This window comes from Neovison vison, chromosome 10 (genome assembly GCF_020171115.1).
Source record: "Neovison vison isolate M4711 chromosome 10, ASM_NN_V1, whole genome shotgun sequence".
Classification (NCBI taxonomy): domain Eukaryota; kingdom Metazoa; phylum Chordata; class Mammalia; order Carnivora; family Mustelidae; genus Neogale; species Neogale vison.
Genome location: NC_058100.1, coordinates 75,064,579 through 75,077,311, shown reverse-complemented (window position 1 = coordinate 75,077,311; position 12,733 = coordinate 75,064,579). Strand labels below are relative to the sequence as shown.

At 37.6% G+C, this 12,733-nt stretch overlaps 1 protein-coding gene across 2 annotated transcripts in view; it reads left to right on the top strand.

Moving 5' to 3' along the window:
- Positions 1-2,379: 2,379 nt before the first annotated feature.
- Positions 2,380-12,733, top strand: part of LOC122918866 (complement factor H-like) — a 106,734-nt gene continuing 96,380 nt past the window's right edge. For both annotated transcript variants that reach the window (XM_044267794.1, XM_044267793.1), the window contains exon 1: positions 2,380-2,639. In XM_044267794.1, coding sequence (XP_044123729.1) covers positions 2,582-2,639 — 58 coding nt within the window. In that variant the 5' untranslated portion in view covers positions 2,380-2,581. The remainder of the gene's footprint in view (positions 2,640-12,733) is intronic.

Below are 12,733 nucleotides of genomic sequence, written 5' to 3'. Positions count from 1 at the left end.
TATTTTCAATAAGTAGTGCCAGAAGAGTTGGATCGCCGTATTTTATTTTTTTTAAGATTTTATTTATTTATTTGTCAGACAGAGAGGCAGGCAGAGAGAAAGGGGAGGAAACAGGCTCCCTGCTGAGCAGAGAGCCGATGTGGGGCTCGATCCCAGGACCCTGGGATCATGACCTGAGCCGAAGGCAGAGACTTAACCCACTGAGCCACCCAGGCACCCAGATCGCCGTATTTTAAAAACATATCTGTTGCCCTTCATTATACCATACACAGATGTCAAATGCAGTCTTAAATGTGAAAGAGAAAATAATGCTTTTAGAGGAAAGCATCATTGTATCCTAGGAGTAGGCAAGAAATCCTTAAAAAGGACACAAAATGCACTAACCCCAGTAGAAAAAAAAATGAAAATTTGTTCTATTTTAAAATTTTAAAAATGTCTTTTCTTCTTAAGTCTCAAACATTTTTTTCCATTGCAATTGTTATATCCTGTGATATTTACAAGGAAATGCTCTCCTGTAGTTAGAACAATAAACATACAAGGGACCTTAGTGACCCACAAATTTTTTTCTGCTTAAACATGGCAGTGAATTCAGAATGACTTTGCGATTTGAATCCTCTGAAAAACCATCCACCTTCAAAAGCAGGCTACCTTTGTCAGTAGGACTCTTCAAGAATATGTTTGAAAAAATGGGAGTCAAGCACAGTTATGCAAACAAAACATTTAATTGTTCAATTAGAATGCAGAAATTCTACCCATTAAGTAACGCTGAGCAGGGCACCTGGGTGGCACAGGGGGTTGGGCCTCTGCCTCTGCTCAGGTCATCATCCCAGGACCCTGGGATCAAGCCCCGCATTGGGTTCTCTTCTCAGCAGGGAGCCTGCTTCCCCCGCTCCCTCTGCCTGCCTCTCTGCCTACTTGTGATCTCTCTCTCTGTGTGTCAAATAAATAAATAAAATCCTTTGAAAAATACATAAATAAATAAATAAATAAATAAAAGTAAAAAACACTGAACAAAATGACAACCCACTGACTGAAGATGTTCATAATAAATATGTCCAAGAATGTCTATGAATATAAAAAGAATTCCTACAATGAGATAAGTAGAAGACAGATAACTCAATAGAAAATATATGTGTATATATGCGCAGAAGACTTGAATGCATAGTTCACCAGAGGATCTCTAAATGACCAATCATGACATGAAAGTCGCCCAACTTCATTTGTCCTCAGGAAAATGCATACTAAAGTCCCAGAGAATTGCAGCTCTGTGTTCACCAGAATGGCTAAAATTACACAGCTTGAAAACATCAAGTGTGTTAAGGATTTGGAGCAGTTCATTCACTGCTGATGGGAACACCAACTCGCATAATCCTTTCAGAAGACTTTCTGATGCGACCTGTTACACCTACACATGTTCATCGTTCTGTCCTACCGTTCCCCCCCAGGTGTGCACTCATCAGAAATTAGGACATGTCTTTGTCAAAACCCTCACAACAGCAGCCCTTTTTCTATCAGCTCCAAACTAGAATCTACTCAGATGCCCACGAACAGATGCACAAATGAAATGTGGTACATTCACAGAATTGAATATTACACAGCAATAAGAATTAGTAATCTGTAATTAAACACAGCAGTGTGGTTGAATAACAAGCATAAATTTTCATGAAAGGCTTTACACACTAAAAAAATAAATATTTTTCAATTTATGTAAAATACAAAATAGACAAATGGATTCCATATTCTTAGAGATCAGGACACTGGTCCCCCTGTGTGTGGTGAGGGAGAGGTTGAGAGAGGTTCACCAAAAGGGACAGCTGGGGCTTCCTGGAGAGCTAGTGCTCTTCAGTGTCCTGAGCTTGGTGCTGGGTTCATACATGTCTCCACCATCTCAATATTCATTAACCCACTTGTTTAAATGTTCCCTATGCATATTATGTTTCAATAAAAGGTTTAAAAACTCAGTGTTCAAAGGCTTTAAAAGAGTAATTTCCTGGATTGTGGGAAAAGCAGGCCAGCACTACATTCTTGGCAACGTTTACCCACGTTTTATGGGTCTTATTTGTGGAAGCATTGACTCACTCCAAGTTCTGTAAATGATTTTTTCATTTTTTATTATTTTTATTAACATATAATGTATTATTTGGCCCAGGTGTACTGGTCGGTGAATCGTAAACGATTTTTAAAAGAGCTTCTGTTCTTTTATCTTTTGAGGGTTTATGAAATCCTGAGGATATCAGCAGTTACTGCTTTGCACATTCCAAGAACTTGAACGTGTTCCAGCAGAGAACATGCCTGGGTTTATGAAAACAAATGAAAAGCAAGTCACAGCATTAACATTCCGTGGGAATCCAGGAAGAATCAGATTCAAACTCTGAGGCTGGGGTTTGGGATTGAATTTTCTCTTCTACCTTGCAAAATTTCTGAGGGGCGGAGCATCTGGTACTCCCTTTAATTCCCGAGTTGTGTTTCAATTTCCTTTTGAGCAAGTGCTTTCCTGCACTAATCAGATTTCATAGAGGAAGAGAACTTGACATCGTGTGAGCACTCTCAGCTATTAAATGTACCCCTAAAAGACCTCAGAATGAGATTTCTAGGGGATATCGTTTGGCTTATATTGTGGGCGGTTTGTGTTGCACAAGGTAAGAGTAAAAAAGACTTTTTTCTATATTATAAGACATTTGCTAACATGCTTTTCACAGTGGTAACAGGAATTTTGTCTAGAAAATGTGATTTAATTACTGTTCTATAGATTTGTGTGTGACTAGCTTTTGACATTAAGTTTTAAAAAATGTAAGTAGTTTATTTAAGTGATATTATTATTTATCATGTTTTATTTAATGTACACACTCAAAAAAGGGGTTTTTTAAAGATTTTATTCATTCACTTGAGAGAGAGAGAAATAGAGGACAAGCAGGGGGAGAGGCAGAGGGAGAGGGAGAAGCAGACTCTGCTGAGCTGGAACCCCCCCATCCTCACCCCCACCCCCACCCCCACCCTCTGGGGCTCCATCCCAGGACTGGAGATCATGACCTAAGCCAAAGTCAGACGCTTAACCATCTGAACCTCCTAGGTGCCCTCAAAAAATGTTTTAATAAACACTTTGAAAACTGTACTATATCATAATAATTTCCCTTCAAATTATCATAACTTATTTTGTTTGTTTAAAATTTTCACCAAAATGTTTTGTATGAAAGTGTTAAGAAGCATATGAACATATGTAGAACCAGAACAGAAATTAGAAGTCTTGTAGACAAGCAAGCATTACTTGCTTGTCATTAGAATGAAAATACCACATAAGTGTGAAAAACTTGAACATGCAGTGTTTGTAACATCTAAGTTATTCTAACGGGTTTTTTCCGATAGTGTATTTGAGATATATTCTAGAAGACCAGTCTTTAGAGTGAATATGAATGTAGAAGTTTACTTTCTGGTATCAGTAAGAAAATTACTAGAATTATATTAAATTTTAATTGTAACACTGCTTCTCAATAGATTAAGAAATTTCTTTGGAGGAAATTTTGCTTCTAATTCATGATAGGCAACTAAATTATGTGATAATATTTGACTGGCATTTTTAAACCAAATCAGTTACCTATCATCCATAAATTTCCAAAACTTTTCACTAAGTCAACAAATTTTGATTAAATGCTTACTTCATGTCAGCCTCTAAGCATTGAGAAATGTTAGCAAACAATATAAAATCTCTCTCCTTGAGCATCTTTCAATCTAGTAAATCAAAGTAAAGATATTTCTTTAATTATATCCTTTAGTCATTTTTGTAAGGTTGATTTAATTTTCTAGGATAGAGATTTTTTTTTTCAGTTTCTCATTCTAATATGCTACTGCTTGAGTTTTAGCTTGGAAATCTTATATCCAAACCTAGATATTCCATTATTCCCTGCACACATAAATATTACAATTAGTAAAATATTATTGTATTGGCAAAGAGTTTCAGAACCCTGTTAATGCTATAAATCATAGCAAACATCTTTCTTTTTTTTTCCCAAGGTTTTATTTATGTATTTGACAAACATAGAGAAAGAGCACTAGCAGGGGGAGTGGCAGGGGGAGAGGGAGAAGCAGGCTCCAGGATAAACAGGGAGCCCAGTGTGGGACTGGATCCCAGGCCTCTGGGATCATGACTTGAGCAGAAGGCAAATGCATAACCAGGCGCCCCACAAACATCTTTTTCTTTACATAATTGTTTTTTGTCTTTCCTTTAACAGGAAAAATTTCAGTGTCTCAATATTTACATACCGTTTGCTGAGGCTTTATGCAGATACCATTTGTCATATAAAGAAGACTTATTTAATTTCTAGTTGATGTTCAAAACTCAAGAATAGAGGGCAAGTTTAATTAAACTTTTTAAGTGATTACAAAATGGAATTAGAAATATTAAAATTGGGTGCTACAAAGTATGTAATAAAAATTAAATCATAGTGATTTAAACTCCTTATATAATTGATTCCAGCTGATTCATTTCATCTGTATTTTATATTTCATCAAAATGTGTTTAAATGTGATATCAGTTTCTGCTGGTTGAATACAGGTTTGAATATTTTCACAATCTGCTTTACTCCGCCAGGCTTGACATTTTAGCATTTCATAAACGGCCTCTGCTCTGTTTAAAGTGAACATTCTTCAAAAAATATTAGTCACCATTAAAGACAAATAACAGCTGATAAGAAGAATTTATTGGCCCAAATTCTCAGAGACCAACTAGTTCTGCTTTAATACAATAGGCTCTCTGCATTCCCATTCCATTTGTGTAGAAATATGAGTTGCTTCCTTATAAAACATTGTGTTTGCAGGAGTCCCCACAGGCTGCTAAGAATCTGGTCAGATTTACAGGACGAAGTTGAGAATAATGTTCCCTTAAACATACTCTTTGAAATTAGCCACAGTCCAGAAATTCCTGACTTTATTTATTTGACAAACAGAGAAAGCCCAGAAATTCCTGTGAATAAATTAAAACCCACTGAAAAATGTCCAAGTACACACTGGCTATTTTGTGTGGAGATATATGTGTTTTCTAATTTGGGATGTTTACGGTCAAAAAAGTTCTTTCAGGGCTTAAAATATATTATAGGTCAAAGGAAGAGAGATTCTCTTCTATTAGAAAAAGAAGGAAAAATTATGTATTGTTTCAAGTACAAGAGGGTTTCAAATTTGAGTTAACCCTAAAAAGGAAAAAATAATTGACATTATAAATCATAAGAATTAATTCTAAAATATCTTCTTTTGTGAGGTTATATGTGAATGTAATACACAGTTAACTAATCCAGAAAACTTAAGGTAGAGGTTTTTAATCCAAAAATTTTAATCCAAAATTCTGTTTCAATTCCAATAAGAAATAAGATTTCTCCTTCTTTCTTCACCAAAACCCCCCATTTTCAGAGATAGTTGTGTGGCGTTTACCCATAGAGTGTGATTTAAAGTTGTGCATTGACCCAACTGCCTCTAGTATCCTCTCTTCTTCAAAACTTTGATATCACCAGATTCAACAAACCTGAAGTTTATGTGGAATGACAAATACTCTGAACAAATACTTTAGAAGAGTGAAAGCTAGTGTTACTCACTTCAGTTCACTGTGAATTATCAACGTTGATAACTTCTCTGGAGCATTTTAGTGAGGAAAGGTAGAAAGGGATGATGAGGATGAAGAACTGGACTAAACAAGTCTGGCACATGAGGTATTCCTGAGGAGGGGAGATCCGAGCAGGAGACCCCCATGAGAAGGGTCAGAGCAGATGCCCCAGAATGTCACGAGAGGGAGAGGTCAGCCGGAGCAAACCTTGTTTATTTTAAGGGTGCACATGTACAGAGAACACGCATGCTACTCTTCTACCTGCACGTAATGTTCAACTACAATTGAATTATTGAGTATCGCTGAAATTATTCTTAGCCAGAAGTAAGTTCCCAAATGACACACGAATTAGTAAAAGTCTTCATTTTTGGCCTTTGATTGCTAGGGCTTGAGTCAAAGTCTAAATCGATCCACTTTTCTTTGCTCAATCCCTGATTGTAGGACAGCCTTTGCACTTTCCCTTCTTCCCAGCAATGCTTCTCCCTCCTCACCCCACTCACCATCCCTCACCTGCCCAGGCCTGTGAGATTCTTGCGAACCAATCTCTCCTGTGCTCACTTTACCCAGTTGACAATTTAATTGGTTTCAGATACCGTGCATAGAAAGGTCATGAAGTAATTGGGCAGGAAAAAGTGTTAACATTTCAGCTTAAAATTATAAGAAAACGTTATAAAAATGGCTCAGAGAAATTATTGTAATAGAACAGGGAAAAAATCACAAAAATAACAGAAGGAAAGGAGTAAAAATATTTGTTAGAACACTTCTATTTGCTTTGGCATTTTAACTCAGTGCACAAGTTTCTCAAACCTTGTTGACCAAAACTGTAATAGACAGAAAAGTGGTTACTGAAATGTTCACTTCATAGCTCCCAAAAGTTTTTATTTTTTGAACTAACCTAAAATCATTCCTGACTTCAGAATTATAAATTAAAATTTAGGACATGTGGACAAGACATACAATGGAATTACAGATATCAGAGTTTCTTGAATTCATGCAGTAGGGCTTTAAAATCACTAAACATTTGTTCCCAAGTCTTATCTATTACATTTGCTACCATCCACTATGCTCTTTCCTGAGGTTGTCTACAGTCTGCAGATGTAATGGAAAGGCTCCATGAGAATTCTCTAGTCTTCCACTCATTTTTTTATTTCATTTCTTTGTTCATCCAATGATCATTTTTTGAGTGACTGTTAAGTGCCAGGCCCTATGACCAGCATTTTCCAAAAGACCATTTTTAGTGGGGAAAACAAAAGTAATGGCTTTAGATTTTATTAACATACTGTATTTTATCATATAAGGTATTGTGATGGAGATAAGCAAAAAAGAGAGAGAGTGTGTGTGTGTGTGTATAGGATCATTTAGAGGAGGCAAGAAACCCAAATAGCAATGAGAGGTTGGAGTGGGATAGGGTTGAGGAGTTGATTTGTAAGAGCCCAAATGGAGAGAGGGAAATAGGTCAGGGCCACGATGGCATCTTAGGTAGGTTTTGCAGGTTGAATAGGAGTTAATCAGATAAGTGTGATAGGAAGGAGGACATTTAAGACTGAGGAAACATCAATTGGTGTACAAAAGACTAACAGTAGATCTGCAAAAATGGAGGATTGAGATCAGCCCCCACAATTCTAAATCTTCCATCAATGACATTTCCACAAGTGCTGGGTATAGTGTGTGTTGTTTTTCTTCTTTTTTTTTTTATTTTTTTCCAATTTATTTATTTTCAGAAAAACATTATTCATTATTTTTTCACCACACCCAGTGCTCCATGCAAGCCGTGCCCTCTATAATACCCATCACCTGGTACCCCAACCTCCCACCCCCCCGCCACGTCAAACCCCTCAGACTGTTTTTCAGAGTCCATAGTCTCTCATGGTTCACCTCCCCTTCCAATTTACCCAAATTCCCTACTCCTCTCTAACGCCCCTTGTCCTCCATGCTATTTGTTATGCTCCACAAATAAATGAAACCATATGATAATTTCTTTTTCAATACTTATCCTTCGAGATCGTCATGAGTATTATTCAGATGCAAATCATTCCTGCTACAGAGTTTTTTGAATTATGTCACCCTCTGACCCAACTCCACTTTACAGCAACCAGTCGGTATAGACTATTTTAAGAAGCTACCATTTTGACTTGAACAATAATTGGCATTGTTTTAGTGATCCAAACACTACACATTCCAAGAAACTTGATTTCAGTGATGTATTCAAGTTTTATCCTGAGAGTAGCTTGTTTCAACCGTCTTTATTACATACTTGTTTTCTACCTGATTTCTTGTACCTATTATCTGTTCTCCCATTTGCTTTTCATAACCCTGGAATTATCTTCATGGTACTTACACTGTTAAAATTTGAAGAAGAAATTGCATAATCATACTTCTAAATATTAAACATATCACTTTACTTCTTCAAATGCCTTAATAATGCAAAATAATTTCTGTTTTCTCTAGAGTTATTTTTTAAAACTTCACTTGTGGGAACCTGAGTGGCTCAGTCAGTTAAGCAACCACCTTTTGATTTCAGCTCAGGTCATGATCTCAGGGTCATGGGATCAAACCCTGAACAGTGCTCTGCAGTCAGTACAGAGGGCCTTTCCCGACAACTCCCCACCCCAGCTCATATGTGCACACATGTGTGCTCTCTCTCTCTCTCTCTCTCAATAAATAAATAAATAAAATCTTTTTAAAAATTAATATAAAAAATAAAAACTTTATTGCAATTGACATTTTCTTTATACAAGTATATATATTTGCCAAATACCTTTAATTATTTTCATGTTACTTGTAAAATACTTTGAATATGTTTTATTTTGAAAAGCTAATCATATATATATGCAAATATAACTAATATGCATATAAACCAATAAGAAGTTAAGAAAGAAATTTAACATAAAATATCTACTTTTGCTATTTCCATTTTGTCCATTTGATTTATATTTTCTAAATTGATTTTTGGTTTTGTTCTATAATATATTCCAATATTTACTAAATTTAAAATTAGGCTAGCTGAAATATAGTATCTCCTGTTATTTTTTTCTCAAAATTATTTTAGAAAAACAGAATAATTGTATGAAGAGAACAACTTTAGTCTACCAAAGCAATCTAGTACACATTTGATAAAGGTTTTTTAAAATATATAATTTTATTATTATTTATTTCACTTGATTAAAAATACTTATCAAATAACAGCTTATAGATACACCAATTTAAAAACAAGTAATTAACTCTTGTTATATGTTAATAATATCCCTTTAAAATTTGAAATTGGAAAAATTAAATAAATGATAATTATTAAATTATCAAGGATAATTGTTTTTAACTTTAAGCAATTTTTTATAACTATGTCTCTCAAATAAAAGCAAAGTGAATGCTATTTCTATCCAATAGCCAAAACCATTCACACTCTTATTTATGGACAGAATAATTTTAAATTACAAAATCAGACCAAAAGAATAAAAAGTTCATCCAGGTAGTGCTTTATAATTTTTTTTAATTTAACTGTCATTTAAGTGACTACATAAACACATAAGTTGAAATATTTGTTGTTTAAACCTAAGACATTAGAAAACTTAGTTCACTCATTAACTTAGAACTTGAGAAGCGAGATGCTATTCAGAAAAAAAAAATAGAATCATCAGCTAAGTCTTCCTTAAAATGCTTGTATGCCTTTGAAATCTGTTTATGTTACTTATTTAATAAGCTTCCTGCCCTTCTCTTCAAAAACTGCCAATTTAGTTCAAGCAAACGTGGTTACTACACGTTCATGCCAACAATTTGACTACACGGGCAGAAATTACTCTTTTTGTCTCCTTAAAAAATTTTTTTGAGAACACGGTTTAACTGAACTTGAACGCTTTTTTATCAATTCAAACAAAAATCATGTTGTAAGATTCACCTAATTCTTCTTTTTTAAGAGTTTGTTTATTTATTTGACAGAGACTGAGAGATCATAAGTAGGCAGAGAGACAGGCGAGAGAGAGGGGAAGCAGACTCCCCACTGAGCAGAAAGCCCGATGCAGGGCTGGATCCCAGGACGCTGGGATCATGACCTGAACCCAAGGCAGAGGCTTAACCCACTGAGCCACCCAGGCCCCCTTTGCCTAATTCTTGTTAGAACACAAGATAGTAAATCATTATCAACTTGTTATGACATGAGCTGATAATGCTCAGTGTATTGAAGATTAGGACCAAAGCAGACAGGAGGTGAATTTGAGGTTAGAGGATCTGAGTATTATTGAGAATTGATCCTTCTGTAAAACAGGATGGAGATGGTCGTTCTTCTCAGGGAGCTTACATTTTGATGGCAGGATAGATGAAATCCTTGACAGATGAAATACCATGAGAAGGTGGTAGGAAGATGACGTCAAAGAGATATATCCTTGTCTTTTATATCTGGTTGCTAAAAGCAGTTAATAAAGTTGAAAAATCAAGAATTATCTTGAAATACAACCAAGAAGGAATGCATTTGGCTCAGGCTAGCTAATGGGCTGACCCTCTGTGTATGTGTCTGTGTATTGATTGCTGTTTTGTGGTTGGATTATGCCTTTGGTAGTTTCGTTACTTTAAAAAAAAAAAAAAAACAAGAGGAACCTGCGTGGCACAGCCCATTAAGTGCCTTGCTGTTGATTTGGACTCAGGTCATCATCTCAGGGTCCTGAGATCAAGCCCTCTGTGGAGTTCAGGGCTCAGCATAAAGTCAGGTTAAAACCCTGTCCTTCACTTCTTCAGCCCTTCCGTCTCCCCCATCTCACCTCTTCCCCACCCCATGCAAGCTTGTGTTCCTTTGCTTTCTCTATCAAATAAATAAATCCTTTAAAAAATAATAATAATTTAAGTTGAGAAAATTAATTGATAAAAAAAAACTTTACTACTCTTCGCTTGCATTAACTTAGTAGGATAGGAACTAATTCTATCAAAATGTTAATATACTAATGAAAAATATTTCTGTATGCACAATATAGCAACATATTTGAAATTTAACTAATTTATTTTTCCAGTAATCTTTATGCCATGAGGTGGATCTGAATTTCTAAACTGAAAAGCACACATATTAGCCTGTAGCCAAGCACAAAATTTTCATATCAAAACATGAACACTAAATTTAAAACAAACAACAACAACAAAGATCTGGCTGGAGGGGCAGAAACGCAGATGGGGTTTGCATTGTTTTATAATAGGGCATCAGCACCATCTAGTGGAGAAAAAGTATGTTTACCTAAATCTAAAAATCAAAACTATACTGTGGAATCATTTATTAAAAGTTCCCTAACATAAATGTGCTAAAAATTTGCTAAAACGTCAAAGAAAAATGAATGTATATGAAAACCGACACAGGTTTTATTTACGACACAAAATACAGTTTTATATGGAGCTTCTATGAAATGATAAACATTTTCACAATGAATATGTTCCATGATGGGATTCAGCTCGGTTGGTTATTTGCCCCTTGCCTTTTAAAAAGAAATTCTAGAATGGACCATTAAGCCACTGTCATAAAACCAAGCAGAGAAAGGACTTTAGCAATTAATGTAATGCTAATAAATATGTATGGTGATCAGTATTATTGAATTTCCCATTTTTATTTTTTATTTAAATTCTATCAGCCAACATACAGTATATCATCAGTGTTCAATGATTCATCAGTTGCATAAAGCAGCCAATGATCATCACATCATGTGCCCTCCTTAACGCCCATCACCCATGTACCCCATCCCACCTCCCTTCTGTAACCCCCAATTTGTTTCCAAGAGTCAAGAGCCTCTCATGTTTTTTTTTTCCTCTCTGACTCTTTCCCATTCAGTTTTCCCTTCTTTCCCCCATGGTCCCCTGCACTGTTCCTTATGTTCCATGTATGAATGAAACTATATGATAATTGTTTTTCTCTGATTGACTTTTTTCACTTAGGGTAATACCCTCCAGTTGCATCCATGTCAGTACAAGTGGTAGGTATTCATCCTTTCTGGTGGCTGAGTAGTATCCCATGTATATATAAACCACATCTTCTTTATCCATTCATCTGTTGAAGGACATCTTGGCTCCTTCCACAGATCGGCCATAGTGGATATTGCTGCTATGAACACTGGGGTGCAGGTGTCCCTTCATTTCACTACATCTGTATTTTGGGGGTAAATAACCTGTAGTGCGGGGGGACAAGATGGCGGGGTACTAGGAAGAGGCGTCTTTTCAGCTGGTACCCCAAAGTGAGCTGATTACCTACCAAAGAACTCTGATCACCCATGAAATCAGCCTGAGATCAGAATTATACACGTCTGGATCTCTACAGGGGCAGAAGATGCCAGTGAGCAGGTAAAGTGGAATGGGAACAGCGGACTGATATCGGAAGATAAACAAAAGGGGGAGGGAGCCACCAGAGGCCACTGGTGCAAAAGTAATACCCCGATACGAGCGAGAGTGCCCTGCGTCTGGGGACCAGCATTAACTTGGAGACTGGTTGAAAGCACTCCAAAAGAGCAAAGGATCTCGGGGGGAAATTGTGGGAATCGGGGCGGCGAGGGACAGGGGCTTAAGTCCCTGGTCCCAGAAGACCTCCCCGGCGCGGAGACAGAGAGAGTGCGGTGGAGAAAGCGGCTCCTGGTCCCTAAGCCGCCAGCGCGCCCCAGAGCGCGGGGGTTCCGGCTCCTGTGAGGGGATGGGAGCCCGCCAGTCTGCAGAACGCGCGCTAGCCCTACCACAAAGCTTGAGGTGCGCGCGCACGTCGCTCCAGCTCTCCTGGGGTTCTAAGGCCCGGGGGCGCTTCTTGACCCCGGCCATTGTTTCAAACTCTAAGCCGCCCGTGCGCGAAACTCTTCCCGGGACAGAGGCACGCAAAAGCCCAGCCTGCGGCTTACGGACCAGCGCCCCGTTCTCAGTGCCCCAGACGCGCGCCGGACCCACAGCCGCCTCTGAAAAGAGGTGCGCGCAAGCCGGGCACTCCCAGCCCCGGCCGGCGGCAAAATCTCAGTGTGCGATCGCTGCTTGGAACCTTTCTGGCGGTCAGGAGCTCCCAGACAGCCGCAACTGCGTTGGCTTTGGGGACTAGCAAAAGATCCTGCGCCCCCAAGGTCTTTAACTTGGAACCTGCACTGCCAGCGTCCAAGGGGGAATTTATTCAGCTTCTGCACCCAGACTGAGGCTTCTCTCTGAGACGGA